The following is a 22,630-nucleotide window of genomic DNA, read 5'->3' on the forward strand; positions in this document are numbered from 1 at the left end:
CACTTAGTAAGAGCAGGAATGCGCCGGGTGGGAGAGCACCAAAACCATACATACAACCACCACCGCCACATCTCTTAGAAGCTTTCGATGAGCCCCAGCATGCTAACGAAGCTACGTGGAGCTAACATTCCCCGCTTTCTCCCCTTTTGACCTCACAGCTGACTCGGTCGCCACATGCGTCACGTTTGCTCACTATTTGGACGTCACTTGCTCCAAAGTTTGCTAACTAGAAGCTGAGTCAGATCTTGCCCGCGGGCCTCGAGTTTCAGACCCGTCGTTTGATTGGCTTGTGTGCAGCGTTGATGAGTTCTGTGAAGTGGACTGTTACTGATTAGTTAGTTAATTAAGCAATTAGTTGATGAATGGGCGACGGTGTTGCTGGTTAATGACTTGTGATCAAAGTAAACAAGCTGGCTTTTATCCACTCAAGGTTGAGCTGCTGCTTTGTTGTGTGTCCTACGCTTGTCGAGCGCTGGTAAAAACATGGCCGCTATAATAGGACGCACAAAAATGTCTTGAGGAAGGAATAATCGATTGATTCCTAAAATAATTGCTCCCCAGATATTTAATGTTGAGTGGCTGCAATTCCGAGAATTTTGAATTTTAAGTCAGTCGGTAGATGTTGAATCAATCATCAAAATAGTTGTTGATTAGTTTGGGAATTGATTAGTTCTTGATGAATAGCTGTCTGTAGTTTGTATTTTGGCGAACTTAGGGCTGCAACATATTGGTCATAATAATAATCATAATTGTTTTTTTTAATAATGATTATTAATCACAATTATGAAGTTACGGAACACTTCAGTACTTTAACTCATTCACTGCCATTGACGGCTATAGACGTCAAAAATTCATTTGAACTATTTCTCTTAGTTTAACATTTTTTCCCACTTTTGTTAAAAAAAAAATGTATTGTACATTTACAACAGATATAAAATGTGTGATTAATCGTGAGTTAACTATTGAAATCATGCAGTTAATTACCATGAAAAAAGAAACGAAAAATAAATTAGGGGCATCAATTTTAATCGTAATTAATCGCGTGACTTCACTAGTTAACTCACGATTAATCACAAATGTTATATCTGTTCTAAATGTACAATAAAAAAAAAGTTTTTCTTGCTCTTGTTAACAAAAGTGGGAAAAAAATCTAACTAATAGAAATAGTTCAAATAAATTTTTGACGTATATAGCCGTCAATGGCAGTGAATGAGTTAATTTTGCTAGTTTTCCACGAACAATATGTTAATAGTTTTTCAATACAAAATGAAGCTTCAAATAAATAAATAAATATTTGGGGGGGGGGAACAGATAAAAAAAAAAAACATTTAAAAATGGATCTCTGACTAAATTAATAAATATATGCTATTTATTTTGTTTAAGATTGTCACTTCGCTCTGAATTTGAAACAAGTCCGGACAATGATGACATCATGATGCTCCTCATAATCTCCCAATTTTTGCTGTCCTTTCTTCTCTCTCAACATGACTTGCTCCCATCCACTGATCTGAAGATATCACCGGATAGTCGATAGGCCAAGACTTTTGAAGCATCGAGCTCGCCATATTACTACTCCCAAGAAACATTCGATCCTATGCATTTACAGTATGGAAATTGGAGAATATTTGAGACAGTACTGAGGAGAAACATCATGATTTATGATGTTTCAAATTTGTTAAACATAAACAAGAGGACTTCATACATTTTACAACTTGACTTAAATATATGTAAAAATAAAAAAATAAATAAAAAAAGTATATGCTTAGTGAGGTTTATAGGAGGAAACTTGCATCCTTATCTTTTTAATGAAAAAATTATAACTTTAATTCAACAAAAGATGCCTCTGCCAAATCTAATATTGGGGTCTAATGAATTAAGCGATAAAAGAAAAGCAGCACATACCCTTGTTCTTTTTTTCTTTTTTTTTAATTGTTAAAAATAGTGACCACACCCCGGCCCTATACTAAGAGCCTACGATATACATACATTTATACAGTAGTTTGCGCGCGAGATGGGAGGAGTAAGATGGCCGCTTCAATCGGCTATCCAGTAATATGTTCAGATCAGCGCTCTCATCAGACATCCGAGGGACTTTAGGATCTCGCTGCCGGGTTTTCTTGCTTTTTATTTAGGCAGCTTAATAAAGGCATAAACGTGTGTTCGCCCCCTGGTGGTTGGCTGACTACTAGTCCAGCAGGGCCCAAATTTCAGTTTCATTGGCCATGAAAAAAATCGGTTTCCTTTTGTAAAACATCCTTAGCATTTCATCTGTCAAGCGTTCCGTTTGGCTTCTCGAGAGTCATGTACGCCTCTCTGACGTTATTGTTTGGCCTTGGTAGCGTGGGCGGCGTTTAGTTTGGTTAACCCTTCCCACGCGCGTGGCTCCAAAACGACCCACAGCCCACCGCAAGTGACCATGAATGAATGAAGGCATTCTTCTCGTCTCTCGGTCGCTCGATGGCTGGGTTTCGCCCTCGTCTCTGCTCAGTCAAAGAGCTTTGTTGCATAGAACTCACCTTGACCCCCCGAACCCTTGTCAGCTCTCCAGGCTGCCTGATGAACGCCGCATTCACACGTCGACGCCTTCCTTCCTCGTAAAAGTCCAAGCCAGAGTCTGCACGCTGAGTGCAGTCCATGTGGAGATGCCGGTGATTGAATTTCACAACTATTTTCCCTCTGGGAAATCATGCAGATACAGATAATCACAGCCGGGTTTTTTTTGTAGAACTTAAAAGCTGCCATTGTTCGTATTCACGCTTGTCGATGCAGAAAAATTCTGTTTGATGAATTTCATGACCAATTTAACACATTTCAGATAAATCTTACAAATTTGCCCAACTGCATTTCACCTCCTTTTTATTCAAATCAGTTTTCCAAATTATGTCAAATTTTCCTACTTTGCAACACATTATATGACCGATTTTACAAATAACACAATGCAAATGTTGTAACCAGTTTGACTTATTTCTAGGGATGCGCGATAATGCTATTTTCAACCGATACCGATAAACCAATAAATTAGAACGTGCCGACAATTTTGATCATTCATACCAATTTTTATGAGAAATTTGAGTCGTTTCCCAACCAACTCCACATTTTATAACCAATTTTACTAATGTCATAACTGATTTTGCAACAATTTTCCAATTTCCAGTTTTGATGATTTCTTTCAAATTTTATGAGCAAAAAATAAAATAAAAATTATTGCCTGTTCAATTAATTCACAACCATTTTTTCAAATTTCATGACCAAAGCCTCGGGGGAGGAAAAACTTACAACTAGTTCTAAGACTATTTGTACCCATTTCTACAAGTACTTTTTGACTAATTGTAGTCATTTCCAAACCTTTTTTTCATTTTACAGTATTTTCTTCAACCTTTTTACTCCAAATTTGACAAATTCGTACCTGTCTGCTGAAAAACGGTGTTGTGTTTTCCTGTTTAGGCTGCATCACCTTTGCTGACTTTTTCGTCCGCATTTTTGAAAGCAAGCTACATTTGTAGCCTCGCATGCTAGGCTGCCGTTTTGTTAGCAGATTTTTTTAATTTATTTTTTTTAGATTGAAGCACCTTGCTAAGTTTACGGCCAATTTTATAAGAAATTGTACGTAAAGCTTTATGGGCAATTTTATGAATTTCAGAACCAGTTGTGCAGAATTTACAAACAGTTTTGCTGATTTCCCAACCTATTGTGCAACCCAATGTATCAGTCGTTCTACAAAATGCACAAATTTGTCCGACTTCAAAATTTCTATACAGTAAATTGGATCATCTGGCTTTTTTTTTTTAATTTACAAATTAGAAAGTGTGAAGACTAATTTAGTTTTATGGCCAATTATACGACCAATTAGAAATATCCAGTGACCATTTTTACACATTTTAAATTCAATGCAATAAATTCAATCATTTTTGAAAAACGAGTTGCTCTGCTAGGTAATTTTATGACATTTTTACAGCTCCCATTTTATGGCTAATTTGATCAGCTTTGCAGCCAATTTGACTCAATTACTAATTTAACAAACGTTTAATCACCTTTTTTTATAAACCATTTTTACTGTTGTGAAACTTTGATTACAGAGTCTGTTCCTCCCCCTGTTTAGTCTCTACGAGCCTCCCTTGTTAGTCAGTGTTCCGGCAACACAATGCTCTTACACAATGAGCGCTTAATGAGCTGGAACCACTTGGGAAGTCATTTATAAGGCAAACACACACTCGGCCCGCCGTCTCTTGACCTTACCACAAAAGGCTCGTTTTGCTCGGCACGTCGCCTGCGCCGGCGGCCCCCGTGTATCGCGTAACCGCGCCGAGCGATGACCCGGACGTGCAATTAAAATGAGATAATTCGACTGCGGAAGAGAGTCGGCCGTATTGACGTCCTCTCGATTCCCGAACGGAGTTGGCGCTCCGCGTTCCATTCACTGCTCTGTGAGGTTGTTTCAGTGGTTTTTCCGCGTGCTGAATAAAAGAGGCTGTGTGTGTTTGGGGGAGATGAATGTGTCACCCTTGCCTGTATTTCCCCCCAGTTTAAAGCAAAGGGCTGGAGCGTAATTATAAATACATTGAGTGAAGTAGAAAGCCTCCCTTTATTCGCTGATTGCAGCCTAAAATCGGGTGGAAAAGAAGGCATCATGCGGTCAACAGCAAGCCAAAAAAAGCTGGCTTTAGAAGAAATTAATTAATTTGCTCCCAAAAATGTTTAAATAATTTCTATTTTAAATATTACCGTACTCCCAAAGACGTATTTATGTTTTTATGTTTTTTTTTTATGCTAGAGGATACAGAAGGCCTCTGAACTGAAGAGAATGCATAAAGCAATGGTAGTTATTACAAAAAACGGCCAGCAGGTGGTAGCAGAGTATAAGAGATCAACCAGGGCCATGTTACAACAAGCTCTTTCCCCCACTGTTTTAAACAGATTTGTGAATAATGACGAAACTTAGCTATGTTCTAATGCCAATTGATGCAAAAGGGAAACAGATCAAATGTATTTTTTCCCTGATGAAAGAAGAGACTCTATTCTTTCTTTTGGTAGGTTCCATGTTTTTATAGCAAAAGAACACAATATTCTGTGGGCCTTGCAAAATCTGTCAAAATCCAGTTAAACAGCGAGGAGCGATGGGGCTTGCTTCACTGAAAATGGCTGGGAGTGAATGAGTTAATTATCCCTCCGCTGGCGATATTCATTCATTTGTTTACACTCTAACATGGAAAAAATGAAAGATTGGGCAGTGAGGCTACACATTAATTATTATATGAGCACTTTAGGGGTCTGTGCTCAAGGGTGTCTTGGACATTTTTGGGAAGCAAACTGGGACTCGGCGGGCAGCCCAGCTGGGGCCTATCCATGCCCATGTGGGTTTTAGCTAGGGAACATACGAGGACCATATTGAGCCCATCTGGGCTTGCCCACATGGGGCCACAATGAAATATTGGGTCAAAATTAACTGGGACCCAGCTGGGCAACCCAGATGGGGCCCATTCAGCAGCCTATATCCAACCCACGGGTGTGTTGGCAGGATCTAATGTTGAGTGACGGCTGAGTTGAGGCCATCGGCAGGTTGCGGGTGCGGTAATTCTAATTACTATCAGTTTTTACTAATGATATAACCAATTTTATGACCAATTTTTACGATGCAACCAGTTTTGAAAAAAATTAAGAAGGCTTGCAAAGTTTCAAATCATATGGTAAGATCATGGAGAACTTTGTTTGTGTTTGTGTGGACAGCGGGGCGCGTTTGGGGCTCGGTGCTCGGACGCAGCCATGAACAACATCATCGGGGCCGAGGACGAGGACTTTGAGAACGATCTGAACGAGGTGGTGGACGAGCAGTGCTTATTCAGCAGCATCGAAATGCTGAAGGAGCGGCCCGCCCACCTGCTGGTCTTCGTGCAACACGTCATCCTCCAGTTTGACCCGGCGCCGCTGGTGAGACAACTTCGCTAACCTACGACTACGCTCGCTTTCACTTTGGGCTTCGGGCCCTTTGGTGAGCAGTTGGACACATTTTACGACCAATTCTACCTTTGTTATAGGTGTCAGTCGATTAATTAATCGCATGACTTCAATAATTAACTCACGATTAATCGTAAATTAATCGCACATTTCATATCTTCATTTATATCCAAATTTATAATAGTGTAAAATATTTTTTCACATTTTTCACGCAAGTGAGCCAAGAGCGCTTAAGAGCTATTTTCTGGAGTTGCTGAATAAAATACGCCTCACATCTAAAGATCAAGTGGCTCGGAGTCACTCCAATCGACAAGACAGCGTCCATTCGACTCTCACGGGAGTTTGAGAGTGCCCACGGGTCACCTTATGGAGAGCTGGAGCAACCTAGCTCGTTGCTAACGGCTAACCGGTGTCGTGGTGCTGCACAGTCCAAATGGCTCCACCACTCAAACCTTGTGCCCACCAGTACAGTGCATTTCTATTGGGTCATTTTGACGTGGACGTTTCTGCAGCGTCACAACTGGAATTCCCTTCAGTAGAAGCTTTCCAAATAATCGAGCGTTAAAAAATTGGTGCCGTTGAAGGTGTTTCAAGTTAACGAGATATTAACGCGATCATTCTGACACCCTAATGACTTTTTGTTTTTCATTATTTTGATTTAGATTTTTTTTTTTTTGGTACACATTTGGCCACTCAAACATTGACAGTTTCTTTACATTCGACACAAATTTTGCGAATTCATATTATGCAATTGTACCCCCAATTTCTACAAATTTTGCCTGTACTTTTACCCACCCCCAATTTTTTTTTTACCACTTTACTACCAATTTGGACATTTTTTACCTCCATTTTCACCATGATTTGTATTTATTTGCAACTTTTGTTAAACATTTACCACCAAATGTTGCAAATTACACTTCTAATTTACAAATCCGTTTTAGTTGACCTAAACTGGTTTTGTCGTTGCAAAGACATGTTTCAACATCAACATTTCTTTACAAGCACAAATTTTCTGCAAAAATCTTTGCAACCTTTTTACGAACCCCGACCAAAACACAAAATGCGCTTTGTTCGCAAGCGTTCGCTGCTCAGTGGGATACCAGCTTAATTATTAGCATCGTCCTCACCAATATTACACCTTTTTGCCACTTCTTGTCATTTATAAACGTTGCCACCGGGTTTTACCACACATTTGTACAAATATTACCATTTAAAAACAAAAAAAAACTAAACTAAAACGTTAACACTTTTATTTGTTTTGTCGTCCCTGTGTGTGATGGGCTAAATATATTCTGCATATGTGTGTCTTCGCTCAGCTTTGTTACCTCCATGCCGACCTCCTGAAGAACCTCAATGCCAAAGAAACCAAGAAGCAGTTTGTGGAGTTCTATAACAACTTCTTGGACAAGGGTGCAGTAAGTAGGAAAAGGATAAGGAATCTTTTGTTGCTCACTGAACTGAGCTCGTGTGATGAACTGATTGAGCTTTTAGAGAGTTTTCATTTTTCCTCATACCTCAAATTTGTTCAACTCATTTGGCTCTGATTGGCTCAGTCTCCTCGGGCTCCCCAACAACAGCGTTTTCCCAAAACTCTCTTGTTGACGCAAACATGTTTGGTCAAATTCAAAATTTGACCAATTTTGCAAATGTCACTATTAAATAATATAGTACTTGCTGTTTTATCAATTTGACCACCAATTTTGCAAATTCTATAAAAAAATTGATTTTTTTTTACTGCCAATTAAATTTATTTGACAATTTTTACCACAAATTTAAAATAATTCCCGCCATGATTATTTATTTATTGTTTAAAGTTTAAAAACATATATTTTTTAAATAACCAATTTTTCAACATTTTACTATTAAATATAGTACTTACTGTTTTATCAATTTGATCACAAATTTTACAAATTATTTGAAATTTTTTTAATTTTTTACAGCTAATTAAAAAAATTTAAATTTTTACCTTCAATTTAAAATAATTCCGACCCTGGTTATTTATTTATTTATTGTTTAAAGTTTAAAACCATATTTAAAAAAACAAAAAAACAAACACAAATATAAAAATAATAGGTTTAAAAAAATACATCCCACCTATTTGACAATTGCCCAATAACTGATTAGATGAACAAACAAATCATAGTTTGTCATTGCTAATTAATAACTACTAAATGTTGTATAAAAGCAACATCACATTCAATGACATATCACTTCCACTCTTTGAATTTTTTCTTACATAACACAACTTTGTATTAATTTTCTTAATTAAAACACATTGCAAAAATCTGTTAAAAAAAAATATGACATTTAATGCAACACAATTAATTTCAATGGGGAAAATTGCCAAGTAAATTGACTTAAGATCTTAATCACGGAATGAAATAAACTTGTAAATCAAGATACCACTGTATATGTATTGTGGCCATTAAAAAGTATAGAATAGTTACTGTAGCATTAGCTGTATGTATATACTGTATATTTTCCTACAAAAAACGTCAACTTCCTGTTTTGGATCGTGAGAAAACCCACTTCCCATTCTTTTCCTGATTGGTCTTCAACCTTCACCTAGTAACAACTAGACGCTCATTTGTAGTGCTGAAGAGACCCCTTGTGGCAATGTTAAGTACTGCCAACTGTTCTGTCATTGCAGATCCTCAGAGTCACAGTCCCTCTCGCCATCGCCACTGAACTGGGTAAGAAGCACTCATTTGTGCAAAATGTTGTTTCTTATTTTTTGTGTCTCTCATGGCACGCGACCTGCTTGCACCCCCTCAGACCGGACGCGCCCGGACATGTTGTCGGAAGACGTCCAAAGACGCTACGCCAATGAGGTCCAGTTTTTGCAGGCGGCCGAGGTGGCCAAGCAGCTGGAGGACTTCCGGAAAAAGCGCAAGATGGGGATGACGCCCAACGAGGCGGAGCTGTTCGACGTGGAGAACCACTACCCCACCGACCGCATCCCCTTGGAGATGAAGGAAAAGTCGGTCGCCGAGAACCTGCTGGACAAGATGTCCGAGACGCAGTGAGTGCTACAAATAACTTTCGGACTTCCTGCCCCAGAAAACAGACGGCAAAAATATTATCAATTCAAAAATAGATGTTTTATTGAGAGGAAAATATCGCTAATATTATACTTTATAAAAATATAATTGCATACAATTGAACAGAATAATAAAAAAAAAAACTTCATAAATGGCCTTTGTGCGCCCCGCCTGGTGTGCCCACCTTGACCACCTGGGGGCAGTATAAGACAGACAGATGCAAAACCGTATGTAGAGGGAGTTTGGCCAACAACAGTTTCAAAAGGGTACCAAGATGGCGTCCACTTGTCATGTGACCAGTAGTTGACCAATCACTGGTCACATGACAAGTGGACGCCATCTTGTTACCGTACTGAAACTGTTGTTGGCCAAACTTTGTCAATAAATGGCTCTGGACAGATGATCATGGCTTTAGGGTTTGTAATATGTAAAAGATAAAAGCCCAAACTATTCATATTAATTAACAACAACAAATCATCATCAGCAACATCCAACCGATTTATACCTTAGTGCTTCTCTAATACGAGACGATTTGATATGAGTCTCGATTCATCAGGTATGATAGCAATCGAAGCGCAGTACTTTTTAAAATGCAAACTTTTGATTCAGTTGAGTTGCGTTCACGACCGGCGCACACTGCTCGTGTCTCAAGTCTGTGCTTACAAGTCAAAGCAAAAAAAACGGCTGATCGACAGATTGTATGGCGAAAAACTCCCAAATCAGGTCACTCATATGATCTCACGGGGCCACTCTGCTCACTGCATGATTTTATTTTGAGAAGGAAAAAAAAGTCACTTGAATTTCGCATGAAGACTCTCCTACTTTGTGCTAACAGGCCTGATTTCATTTTTCTAGTCTTTAAAACAAACAGCAGCACAAAGCCAAAAATGAAAGTCCAGATTTTGCCTTAATCCCTCAAACTTTTGCACCTCAATAAGCAGTCACATGACGAGTGTTATGAGACGCGTTGAACAGCGGATTTAAGACCATTCAACTGGAGAGCTGAACATGGAGTGGGCCACGTGCGCTGCCACGCTGGCAGGAAGGCTCTAGAGCTGGCATGCGGCCAGTGGGAGCGAGGGGGGGTTTGGGTTCGGGAGGAGTGCTGGCTGGGCACCGGTTGCAAACCCGTCTTGGCAAAGAAAACAACAAGCATTACATGAAACAGAAAAGGCTTCATCTTGTGACAATAAACACATTTTCACAAGGGCACGTGAAGGAATGATTTCAGAGGAGGCCTTTGTTCACAAGTATTGAGTCAACATTTTGGAACCAGCAATCTAGAAAATGAGGGAAATATGCAATTAATTTACCCCAAAATTAGCTTTTAAAAAATATACATATTCTTGGAAAAAATTGCAGTTTTTACCTTGAAAATATTACTTTTTACCTTGAAAATATTACTTTTTGTAAAATGTGCCACTTTTGTCTCGAAATTGTACAACCAACATTTACGTAAAACTACAACTTTTAATCTCGAAAAATAGACAACTTTTTCCTCCCCAAAAATATCCCTTTATTTTGGTAAAACTATAAACAAAAAGAAAATCTGACTTTTTATGTTGAAAATATACGGCTTCTTTTTCTTGAAAATCTATTACTTTGTTCTTGTAAAATTATGACTTTAATTATCAAAATACAAATTTTAATCAGGAAAATATGCAATTATTTCCCCCCCCCCAAAAATAGCAATATAATAGCAACCAATATAACTATACTCTTGTAAAAATTGTGCCTTTTACCTCTAAAGCATAACTTTTTGTAATAGATTTTTTGATACATATCTTTATTTTTGTAAAAACCTTAACCTTAAAAATATTACTTGTAAGTACTATATTTTCGTTGTACAACTTTTCATCTGAAAAAACAAAATGTTTCCTTTACTTCACTTTATTCTTGTAAAGTATGACCTTTAATCAAATAAAAAAAATGAAAAAAAAGATGTGCCTTTATTCTTCATAACTTAAATGTAAAAATAAAATACGCAACTCTTTTGTTACAAAAATATGACTATTTTGCCTGAAAATATGACTATTTTGCCTGAAAATATGACTATTTTTTTCAAAAAAAATGGAAGAATACAACTTTAATCTTGTGTTGTAATTTTTTAATTTACTTTTCTTATCTTAATGCTCCATTGTAAAAAAAAAAACAAATAAATGAAGGATGAAAGTGGCGCTTTAAAGCCTCGTTGAAGCATATCCAGGAGTGGGTCCAACTTGAAAACAGAACAGAGTAGCACAAGTAGTGACCCCCCCCCCCATGTGATCATCCTGCCAAGTCAATCATTGTCCTCTTTCTCCTCAAATCAACAATGGACAATCGAACGGTTGTCAAATCTGACAAGCGCGTCTGTGTTGGTCCGCACGCTTGCACCCGCCTCCTGGCGACAACAACCACCGTTTGATTGGCTTGGGCAGGGAAATCCCAAGGAAAGCCCCTCCCCCCCTCTTTGTGTCGACAACAAGACACAAGCGTGGTGTTTCCGCTGTCTTGCATGCCTGTTGCATCAGACGGAGAGAAAAAAGCTTAAATAGGCTTTCTGCTCCCTCCGCAGCATTCCGACCTCACAAACCAACAGAAGACGCGTACTTACTTACTCAACTTTTGTTTGACTGCGGATTTTGCTGATTTTTGTCATTTCAAGTGACTTTTTTTGCCTTCATACATCAGTTGACAGTGCAGCTTTGCATGCTTCGGTCACTTTTTTGATTTTTTTTTTTTGTTTCGTTTTTTTTTTCTCTATTCCTTTTTTCAAATTAGAATATGTTCAATAGCTTGAGCTGTGAACAAAATAACACGACAGTTGGCTTTAATTTGGATCACGACAAACGTGGTCACTTTCGGTTCCACCGGCCCAAAACACAAATCTTGTTGCTATTAATCAATCGCACACGAGAGAGGAAACATGCTACTTAAAAGCAAGAGGTGAGTCTGCTTTTTTTTTTTTATGCGTCTTTAACTCCCTCAATGAATTTTCACTTTCTTCACTTTTCAGACCAACCATCGTCTCGGATGAGGAAAAATGGTGAGTTGAATGTGATTTTCATCGAGTGCGTTATTGTTTTGTTGGATCATCTGCAAGGTTAGGGTCAGGTTAAAAAAACAAAAAATAGTCCTTGCGATATGCATGTTGTCGATGTCATACAATTGTAATATATTTCAAAGGAGTTTAGTTGCCTTGCAAGTTAACAGAAAAGCTGCTAAATGAGTCTATACGAGGCAAAAGTGGCACTCCCAATTTGATCATTTTGTCTCCTCCTCACTTTTTTCCCCCCAATCTTTTGATCAACGTCATCACATCTGTTAACACCACCCACCAATGATGCAACCACACGATGAGCAGATGTGGACGGTACAAACATAAAGGAGACTTTTATGCTCTTATGACTTTAGTTCTGCATCGGTTGGATTTTGCAATTTAAGACGTGAAGTGCGAAGGCCATAAACATGACTGAGACATACTTGAGAGAAAATTCAAAGCAACGATCAAAATACAGTACGCCAAAAAAAAAATAAAAAATGATGGCGTGCGTTGCCTCTAGTAAACACCTTACTCCTAATAAACACCCGCTGCTCTGGCAAATGGCAAAAAAAATCCGTAATGGGATTAATTCATCCAATATAGTCATCCATCCACGTACACATCCATCCATGATCCAGCCAGCCATCCATCCATTCATCCATCTATCCATCCATCCAGCCATCTAACATCCATGCATCCATCATCCAATTGCCATGTCATCTATGATCCATCCATCCAGCCATCTAGCATCCATCCAATCCTTTGAATTGCCATCCATCCATCTATCCACCATCGTCAACTTACCCACCGATTAACCAATCCACCTACCCTTCATCATCCCCCATCCACCTTAAGCCCATCCATCCATCCATCCATCCAATTATCCACATCCATCAATCCACCCAATTGCCATGCCCGTCCATCCATTCATCCATCTCCTATCTCTTTGACTGCCAGACGTTTTCAGAAAAGGGATGCCGTGGGTGCCAGCCGATTTAAGCATTTTGACTGATCTTTCAAGGTCCACAGAAAATGATGTGTTTGGACTGTGGAAACACACATACTACCAAATGAAAGATTGGACTCTCATCTTTCATCAGAAAAAAAAGTTTGTTTCTACCTTATTCCGTTTTTCAGTAATCAACAATAGAAAATGGTTAGTTTCACCTCTGTTTTGAAACAAACGTCTTTTAACGTCTTTGGCACTCCGCCATAGGATTTTACTAAACGTTATTTAACGTTTTTGGCAGTCAAAGAGTTAACCATCCATCCATCGTCAAGTCATCACCCACCAGTCCACCAACCCTCCATCATCCACCTTAAACCCATCCATCCATCCAACCTATCCATTCAGATCCGGTGTTAACTACTTGAAATGTATGTTTTGTAGCCAGTCCATCTTCACGGCGGTGGCCTACTTCATGAAGCATCTCGGGGTGAAGACCAGGACGGTGGACAGCAAGAAGTCCCGAGGGGGCTTCTTCCGCAGTAAGCTTGTCAAGGTAACAGCAGGCCGCTACCTTTTATCGCACTTCGCCCGTCGTGTCCTTCTGTTTCTTCCTAATAGCGTCCTCTTTCCTCAGAACAAGAAGGACGAGTCCACGAAGACCAAACCCAGGGGGGGCTTCCCCGGGATCCCCAGCTGGATTGCGGGCAACCGTACGTAGTAGCGACTCGGCCAACGGCCCCGTTAGTGACCCCTTCCATTCCGTCAATGACCGTTTCTCTCCTGTTACAGCTGAGGTCAAACCTAAAATGGAAGCCGAAGGTACAAGTCGCCCCGAGTGCTCACTCCCACTACTCCGCCTTATCCGTACAGTGAACCCCCGTTTATCACAAGGGGATACGTTCCAGAACCACCCGTGACAGCAACATGATTTTTTTGGTACAATGTAGTTGTAAGGGATACTTGACTTATTGAGCCATTTGCAGCAGCAAAAAGTTAATATTTTGTTCAGAATGAATTTGGTACTTTTCATTATTTTTCATGTGCAATTAATACCTTTAAATACAATACTTTAAATACATCACCTGTGCTGAGGAAGTAGGTCACAACCAATCATGGCTCAGTTTGCTGACCAAACCCAGAAAACAGGTGAGCCATGCTTGGTCGTTAGTCGTTACCTACTTCCTCAGCACAAGTGGGAAAAAAATGTTTTTAAAGTTATTAATTGTTAAAGAAAAATAATGAAATTATCAAATTCATTCTGGACAAAATTATTATTTTTTACTGCTAAAAATGGCTTAATGAGTCAAGTATCCCTTTAAACTTAAACGTGTTAAAACACACTTGTACTTGTAACCCTAACACTAAAACACAAAACAAGTTTACCAATAAAATAATTGAATATTTAATATTTAAAGAGGAGCTCAGGGCAAAATAGTTCTGTCTACTGAAATTAACGTCAAAATACCCTCAGGTTCGCCACATGAGCAAAGCCAGAAAACTGCTGGGCTGTGATTTTTGCAAGCACGTTGATATCAACTCCAGTCGACAACAGAGGGCCAAAATGGCAGCTGCCTGAGATGGATGAAAAAAATAGATTCATCTGATTTGTTCTTAATTCCACAAGTGCAATATTAATTACAATAACGTATAGAACATATTTTTTCCCCTTTTTAAACATTATTTAGTCTAACGAAAGTCCACTTGCCTAATGCTAGCAAAGAAAGCTAAAGACGGGCTAACTGAAATTAGCATAGATGCTAAGAGTAACTAAAAGGAATCTTCAAACTGCTGCTTTACACACACGGAGCAGCAACACATACAAACAATAATCAAGACTACTATATTTTCTCTGCTCCATGAGAACACGGAATATTAAAATGGCAAAAATGTGTTCCTTTATGACAATGCTGAATTCAGACTTGTTTACATTTAGTAAAAAAAAAATTAAAAAGCTTGAAAATGAGCATAAAGTCGGGGCACGAACAATGAACTGGGGGTTCACTGTAGACAATAGTTCGACCCTACTAATGACCCCACGAGCATGTCTGCATGTCCCCAATCACACTAGAAGGTTTTTGTTCACCTGATTGAGTGTTTGGTTGGTTGTAGACTGAATCGCGCACCCCCAAACCAAACTAACCCCACCGTCCCGTGTCACCGTTTTCACTAAACAAAGGTGCATGTTGATGTTTTGAAATTGTTGAAATTTTAAAACGTCCTCACTTGGTCCTCTTCCGCCGTTTTCTAGCGGACAGGGACAAAGGCAGTCAGGAGCGTAAAGGTCCGACACCCGCCCGAGGATCCTTCACCGACCCGACGACGCCCGCTCTCTCCGGCAGGAAGTCGGGATCCGGCACCGTTGGCAGCAGCTCCGGCCCCTTGCCTTCGGTGGAGATCGCGGACGGCTCGGGCAGCGCCAGCCTGAGCAACAGCCCCGAGGCGCTGCACTCGGATGGTTAGTGGGATGCAACATTGGTGGAGCAGCATGTGGTTTTTGCACAATTGCAGTCTTCCAAGTAACAGTTTGGCAATTAGGTTGATGTTTGCAGGGATTCCGTGGGTATAAAATGGGAATTTGTGGGGTCTAGTTTGGCCTTCATGTTCCAAATACCAATTGCTCTGAGTTTGAAAAGAAAAATGTACTGTTCCTGTCACCAATGACCAACATGAAACACTAATGCCACCTAGTGGAAGTAAATTACTAAATGTTTCACACTCCTTAGCCGTAACCGGTAATTGTATCTGTATTTGAAACATTGCAGGCCTTTCCAGCAATCGTCTGGAGCCGCTCATCTTGTCCGAATGGGCCGACGTGTCCCCCGTGGGGCCGGGGGGCTCGCTGGGCGTCGGGGAGCCCTTCGTGATCAGCGACGCCCCCAAGGAGGAAAACCTGGACAAAGACAGGTAAGGATGGAATGTGTATTCAAAAGGTGCCTGCCGCCAGCCAAAGCGAAAACAAAATGCGTGTTGGTCCTCAGGCTGAGGATGTCTGTCCCTGCTGTGTGCTAGCTTGTCACCGTGCGCCCCCCCCCCCCCCCTCCCAGGGATGGCGCTACACCAGGGTTAGGGGATGCTATAGAACCCGTCAGAAATCGGTGCAGCCCCAAGTTAACGTCCTTCACCAGCAATTTATTTGATGTTCTGCAATATATTTCAAAATTATTTTCTCAGCCCCCCCCCCCGATACATTGACCAAGCCCCCCTTTAGCCCTGGGAGAGAAAAACAATCCTGGAGTCGTGGCTGCTTTCCTCCATTGAAAAAACCAAAGCACGTCCAAATGTCCCTTCCAGACTGTCCTTTTCTTCATTCCTTCCATTCTCTTCTGTCGTCTTGTCTTTTCCTAATGTTGGAACCTTCTTAGCGTCTTTGTGATCCAGAAGTTCAAATGTTGTCAGCAATTATTGCGGTTTTAGGAATCTGGTTCTTGAGTTTAGACTCAAATCAGATATTATTTTAGCATGGACTTCTGTTAAAGGTGATAAGGCAAATACTTAGAATTTTTTTTATTTTTTTTTAGGTTTTGGGGTGGCTCTCAGTCCTTTATCCCACTAAAATAGATCCGCCCCTCCACTGAGTAGCCGCTGAATGCCATCTCCACACTCGGAACCAAAACAAGAGCAATCCGTATAGTGAGCTGACTCGAAGACCATGAATGCTGATATGTTCATAAATTAGACCTTGACACTAAGCAGAAAGTTGATCTTTCTAGAAAAGTTTAGTGGTGACTTTTTTGACAGCTACATTTCAAACACTGCTCACCCCCACCCTTTTTTTTTTTCTTACAAGCCATGTCAAGTTATTGCTGCGGGCCGTTAATGTCCCCGGGTCATTGTTTGGACACCACATTTTGGGGTTAGCCTAAAATAAAATAAAAGTTTGTTTTTTTGGGACATTTTTTTATTGAAAACAGAAAATAAGTGAGGTTGTTTTGGGGGTTTTTGCAACTAACGGAAGATAGATAAAAAATTAATGAACATGCAAATTTTGTAGTAGCAAATGGCATAAATTGAAAGGAAGACTGTATAAACAATTTGAGGCATATTTTTACTATTCACATTTAACTCTTTGACTGCCAAAAACGTTAAATAACGTTTAGTAAAATCCTATGGGGGAGTGCCAAAGACGTTAAAAGACGTTTTTTCAAAACAGAGGTGAAACTAACCATTTTCTATTGTTGATTACTGAAAAACTGAATAAGGTAGATTCAAACTTTTTTTTCTGATGAAAGATGAGAGTCCAATCTTTCATTTGGTAGTATGTGTGTTTCCATAGTCCAAACACATAATTTTCTGTGGACCTTGAAAGATCAGTCAAAAATGCTTAAATCGGCTGGCACCCACGGCATCCCTTTTCTGAAAACGTCTGGCAGTCAAAGAGTTAAGCCTGTATTCCTTTATGTGTTGTAATCAATAGGACAAATTGTACGTCGGTGAGTCCATTTTTTTCAATTAGAGGCTAAGCAAAGTATGTGACTCGTTTTTGTGTTTGTGGTCGCCTGCTTTATTTTGTCTGCCTGTCGAAGATGTCCGCACGTCCGCATTTTTGCAGCGCTCGTCTCCGTCGCGCGTGTGTGTTTTGCGTGTGGCGCCAGCAGGCCGTGTTTGCGCTGCAGCGTGGGGCGGAGTCGGGTCTTGTCGCAAGCGTGCATAGCTGAGGTGTGTAACGTTGTGGTGTCTCGTGTTTTCACAGACGCAAGACAAGGTGGGCGTCTTGACTGAGGCACGGACACAATGCTTCACATGCACACCACACGCACGCACAACACACACACACACACACACTAAGCACGAGTTAAGTATTGTTTCCCTGACTTGACTGTTGGGTCCAACGGGAGAATTGCTAGTTGATGTTCTTTTTGTTTGCACTTGCATTTTGCACGTTATGTGAAACTAAAATGACACTCTGCAAGATTTGGATATTGGCTTAGGCATATCATCGCATCCATTGAAAAGCATGTATCTCCCAATTTTGTAAGGTTTTACTTTTATCCGGAAAAAATAATTGCTCCTAATGTTTTACAATTTTTTTTCAATCACTTAAATTTTAGGAAAATATTTGTTAATAAACTTTAAAAAAAAAAAAAATGTGAATAAGAGTGGTAGCGAGAAATAAAATACCTTGAGAAAATTAATATTTACATTTTTTAAGACAAAAAAATTCAGTATTTGTGGGCAAAGAAAAGCAAAGTACTCAAAATATCTCAGAAATCTGGGATCAAAAGGGAGAAAAAAATGAGGTTTTTTTTGTTTGTTTAAAAATTATTGTGGAAATGCTGGAATATTCTTACTGTAGTATTTTATTTTCACTTTTTTTACCGTGCAATAACTCCCACATAAAACATTGTTCAAATTTCAACTTGCTTCTCAAAAATTCACACCATCTTGACAATTGCCTCCCACCACGGAGAACCAGGGTTCAAACCCTTTCGATGGTTCGATAACAACTGACTATCATATCAGGAAATGGATTATAATTTTCTCTGAAATGATTATATCCCACTTAAGACACATTGCAGTTCAAGTTTTCGTTGTATTCATTTGTCATTTAACTACAATTCCAAATGTGTAATTTTCACATCATTTCAATTTCCTTCATAACCATTCAGCTCAGCATTCCCACTTAGTCTAGTAATTTCAAACATTGTTTTAAAGGTGATAATGTTCTCGAAATGTAGAAAAATAAGTTGTTTGTGTTAAATATGATGATTCATGAAAACTAAAAGCTATTCACAATTTTGTGCGCATAAAAAAAAGGAAAAAAAAAAAGAAGTGATGATTGGGTGAAAGTTATACAATGATTTGGAGATGCATGCATTTCATTGGCCAGTATGAAACCTCGTCTAAACGTGTGATTGTCTAACATCATCATGCATATTTTTTTCATTTTACTGTCCTTCTGTCAATATTGTCTTTTCATCTACTTTATCCTTCTTTCATTTCAAACTATTTCAAATGTCTTTCCACCTTACTGAACTCTGAATTATTTGCCTGTACTTTCTCTCTCCCGTCCACATTTGTGCTGTCCTCCTTTCCCGTCTTTTTCCCCGTCCCCTGTCCACTTGCGTCCACTCCCTCCGCTCACACCCGCAGTAAGAAGGTCGCGCGTAGCGAGAGCGCTCGCGTGGACCGCCAGGCATCACGGCGTCGCGGCTCCTCCCGGGCCAAACAGTCGCGCTCTCGTAGCGACGTGGACCTGCAGCCGCCTTTCGGCCCCCATTTGTAAGATTGCACAGCAGGGATGGACACAAGCCTGCATTCAAATAAGTATCATTCATTTGCTCCGTCCAGAATGCAAAACTATGATTGAACATGTTTGTTATGATACATTTATAGCATTTGTAGGTTACACGTCCTGAATTAATTTATTATAGACAGAGATTTAACATTTAACCTTTATCTGTCATACAAGCATAAGGAAACGTTTACCACTGTTGTAGCGTAAAAAGAAAACCAGATAAGGAAAATGACCCACGTCAGACAAAAAAGTCAATTTGAAGATATTTTTTATTTTATTTATGCATTTTTGCTTAAAACACGCCAACAATCCATTAGAAAATGTTCTTTTTTTATTTTATTATTTATTTATTTATTGCTTAAAAACTACAGACATTTCTGATGCTTCAGCAAATTTGGGAATGCAATAAAAAATAATAATAATTATTTAATTAATTTTTTTTGATGAAAATTGGAAAGTTTTTTTGTGATTGAAAATTTAAAAAGTTTGAAAAACAAAATTAAATGTTCCCAAAAAGGTTGGCATGAAATTGTAAAGGAAAATGTATGGTATTTCACAAACTATTTTGGTTAGAAAGAAGAAGAAGAAAAAAATGTTTTTGGTCTAATATTGAAATTTGTGAAATTTTGTCACTTTTTTTTTTTTGTTTAGGGGAGTTGGATTTATATAAAAAAATTAAATTAAATAAAACTTCATACACAAAAAGATATCAGAAACATTTAAAATGTTTCCAAAAGTTTGAAATATAAAATGTTTTCCGTCTATTTGGTTAGAAAGAAGAAGAAGAAAAAAATGTTTTTGGTCTAATATTGAAATTTGTGAAATTTTGTCACTTTTTTTTGTTTGTTTAGGGGAGTTGGATTTATATAAAAAAATAATAATAATAAAACTTCATACACAAAAAAATATCAGAAACATTTAAAATGTTTCCAAAAGTTTGAAATATAAAATGTTTTTGAGTAAGAACAGACATGTTGAAAATGTTTCTAAATAAATAGGATAAAAGAAAAACGTATTAATGATTGGTAATTGTTTTATATTTCAAGAAAAAAAAAGTGTACTGTAACTGTGTGCAAAATGTCTGACTTGTGACACGTTTTGGTCCAGCAACGAAGGAGCATCGACGGCGGTTTCGGAGGGCTCGGGCTCGTCGCCCGCCAGCCCCGCCCCCCAGCCCGAGGAGATGGAGCCGCGCCTGCTGGAGTTTGAGCAGGACCCGCCCAACTGGAGGGAGCTGGCCTCCCCGGAGGCGTTCTCCAGCCTCAGCAAGAAGGAGACCGAGAGGCAGGAGGTCATCAACGGTGAGAGCGTGGCAGTAAACATCAGTCATCGCCGTAGTTCATCGTTTGCCGTTGTTTGACCATTTAGAATTACTTTAGCATCTATGCTAATTTCACTTAGCTTTCTATGGCGTTATGTTAGCATTATATGTCCTTTACTAATTTTTAGTTATGTTTTGATAAGTTTAAATATTGAAAGCATGTGGAAGAGCTTGAGGTGCTTCTTTTTTTTGGTTCTATATTCTGTATCCCCTATTTCCCCCTATCATTGAACGTATCCCCCACAATGAACGGGGGGGGGGGGGGGTTCGCTGTACTTGTGGAAGTCCCAGGAACAATTCATGTTTATTGATGAATTTCTTGACGTAGAGTTGTTTGCCACGGAGCACGCCCACGTGCGCATGCTGAGCGTCCTTCAGATGATCTTCTCCAAGCCTCTCGAGCGGCAGGAGCTCCTCGCCGCCACCGAGCTGGCCGCCATCTTCCCCAACCTGGACGAGATCATCGAAATGCACTGTGAGCCTTTTTGTTCATTTTGTTTAAGAAAAATGCGCCAAAAGTAGGGATGGATGGAGTTGAAGCGGTCCTGTCCTCTTTGTCCAGATAACTTCTACGAGAACCTGAAGAAACTTCGTCTGGAGGACAACTTCATCGTCAAATCCATCAGCACCACCGTCCTCAACAGAGTGAGAGTTCACTTTTTATTTTGTTCCCTCTCTCCAACCTTTTCATTTTACATGCGGACTTTGTCACAAGTCAACAAAATTTTGGACTATTATGTTTTTAGGTAATATTTAATCATTAAAATAGTGGATATTTCTTCTACTTGAATTGTCCAAGAGATTTTTTTGTGCCGTAGTTCTCATAAACCCATTCACTCGCAGACATTTTTGATTGAAGCAATCCCCTTCGCTCCTGGCTGTTTTACTGGATTTCGACAGATTTCGCAAGGCCCACAGAATATTGTGTCCTATTGCTATAAAAACATGGAACCTACCAAAAGAAAGATTAGAGTCTCTTCTTTCATCAGGAAAAAAAAGTATATTTCTATCTGTTTCCGTTTGCCGCAATTAGCATTATAATATAGCTAAGTTTCCTCATTATTCACAAATCTGTGTGGGGGGAAAAGAGCTTTTTTGCAACATGGCCCTGGTTGATCTCTTATACTCTGCTGCCACCTGCTGGTCGTTTTTTGTAATAACTACCATTGCTTTGAGCGACCTCTTCATGTCAAAAGCTGTATCAAAGCCGTCTGTATTCTCTAGCATAAAAAAAACACAAACTGTATCAATACATTTTTTGGGAGTTAAGGACAAAGTATTAAAAAACCTATTATTCATACGTTTTTGGGTTTGGATGAAATGGATGACTTAACGTGCACAGGTTCAGCTTTCGCCTAGTGTTCAGACTCAAGCACCACATACCTTAAAATACACATATATAAACAAATGTATCTTTTATTTTTCTGCGCATTTCAGTTTGGGGGCACGGAAGGGGAATGGTTCCAGAAGCTGACGGCCCGCTTTTGCAGTCACCAGTCGTGGGCCCTGGACCAGATCAAGAGCAGGCAGAAGAAGGAGGCTCGCTTCAACGCCTTCATCCAGGTAACGGCGCACGTTAGCGAGCGCGACGGGCTGACGGCCATCTTGGGAGTGACGCTAAAGGGCTGCCGTGGTGACGACAGGAGGCGGAGAGCAAGCCGCAGTGTCGGAGGCTGCAGCTGAAGGACATCATTCCCATCGAGATGCAGAGGCTCACAAAGTATCCGCTGCTACTGGAGAACATCGCTAAGAACACCGGTGTGTGTCACACTACTGTCAATATTAAAATGTTACAAACATTGTATATTTAAACAAACTACATAACTTTCGTTAGAAAGTCTGCTAGCTTAATGCTAACACACAATGCAAAACGCCATAGATGAGCTAACCAAACTAGCATTGATAACTATTAGTTACTTATAACCCTTTAAAAAAGGTCTACTGAACATTATAAGTTGATTGTGGTCGTGGTGTATGGCAGAGAATCCCGGCGAGAAGGAGCGCATCCATCAGAGCGCCGAGTGCTGCCGAAAGATCCTCAACCACGTCAACGAGGAGGTCAAAGTGATGGAGAACCTTCTGGTGAGAACCCCAACGCCATTACTGA

At 39.6% G+C, this 22,630-nt stretch overlaps 1 protein-coding gene across 5 annotated transcripts in view; it reads left to right on the forward strand.

Moving 5' to 3' along the window:
• arhgef1 (Rho guanine nucleotide exchange factor (GEF) 1) overlaps positions 1 to 22,630 on the forward strand; it is a 43,414-nt gene that overhangs the window by 12,239 nt on the left and 8,545 nt on the right. Inside the window, exons 2-19 of one of the 5 annotated variants that reach the window (XM_077576126.1) lie at positions 5,725 to 5,925; positions 7,269 to 7,367; positions 8,603 to 8,645; positions 8,728 to 8,974; positions 11,992 to 12,021; positions 13,409 to 13,520; positions 13,602 to 13,677; positions 13,757 to 13,786; positions 15,216 to 15,422; positions 15,730 to 15,871; positions 17,658 to 17,669; positions 19,058 to 19,186; positions 20,310 to 20,503; positions 20,852 to 20,998; positions 21,086 to 21,168; positions 21,961 to 22,086; positions 22,167 to 22,281; positions 22,505 to 22,605. In XM_077576126.1, the coding sequence (XP_077432252.1) occupies positions 5,761 to 5,925; positions 7,269 to 7,367; positions 8,603 to 8,645; positions 8,728 to 8,974; positions 11,992 to 12,021; positions 13,409 to 13,520; positions 13,602 to 13,677; positions 13,757 to 13,786; positions 15,216 to 15,422; positions 15,730 to 15,871; positions 17,658 to 17,669; positions 19,058 to 19,186; positions 20,310 to 20,503; positions 20,852 to 20,998; positions 21,086 to 21,168; positions 21,961 to 22,086; positions 22,167 to 22,281; positions 22,505 to 22,605 (2,058 nt within the window). In that variant the 5' untranslated portion in view covers positions 5,725 to 5,760. Of the gene's footprint in view, positions 1 to 5,724; positions 5,926 to 7,268; positions 7,368 to 8,602; positions 8,646 to 8,727; positions 8,975 to 11,494; positions 11,922 to 11,991; positions 12,022 to 13,408; positions 13,521 to 13,601; positions 13,678 to 13,756; positions 13,787 to 15,215; positions 15,423 to 15,729; positions 15,872 to 17,657; positions 17,670 to 19,057; positions 19,187 to 20,309; positions 20,504 to 20,851; positions 20,999 to 21,085; positions 21,169 to 21,960; positions 22,087 to 22,166; positions 22,282 to 22,504; positions 22,606 to 22,630 lie in introns of those variants that run through there. The other 4 variants (XM_077576127.1, XM_077576128.1, XM_077576129.1 and 1 more) reach the window with 4 other exon arrangements.

Source organism: Vanacampus margaritifer, chromosome 9 (genome assembly GCF_051991255.1).
Source record: "Vanacampus margaritifer isolate UIUO_Vmar chromosome 9, RoL_Vmar_1.0, whole genome shotgun sequence".
In the NCBI taxonomy this organism is placed as follows: Eukaryota; Metazoa; Chordata; class Actinopteri; order Syngnathiformes; family Syngnathidae; genus Vanacampus; species Vanacampus margaritifer.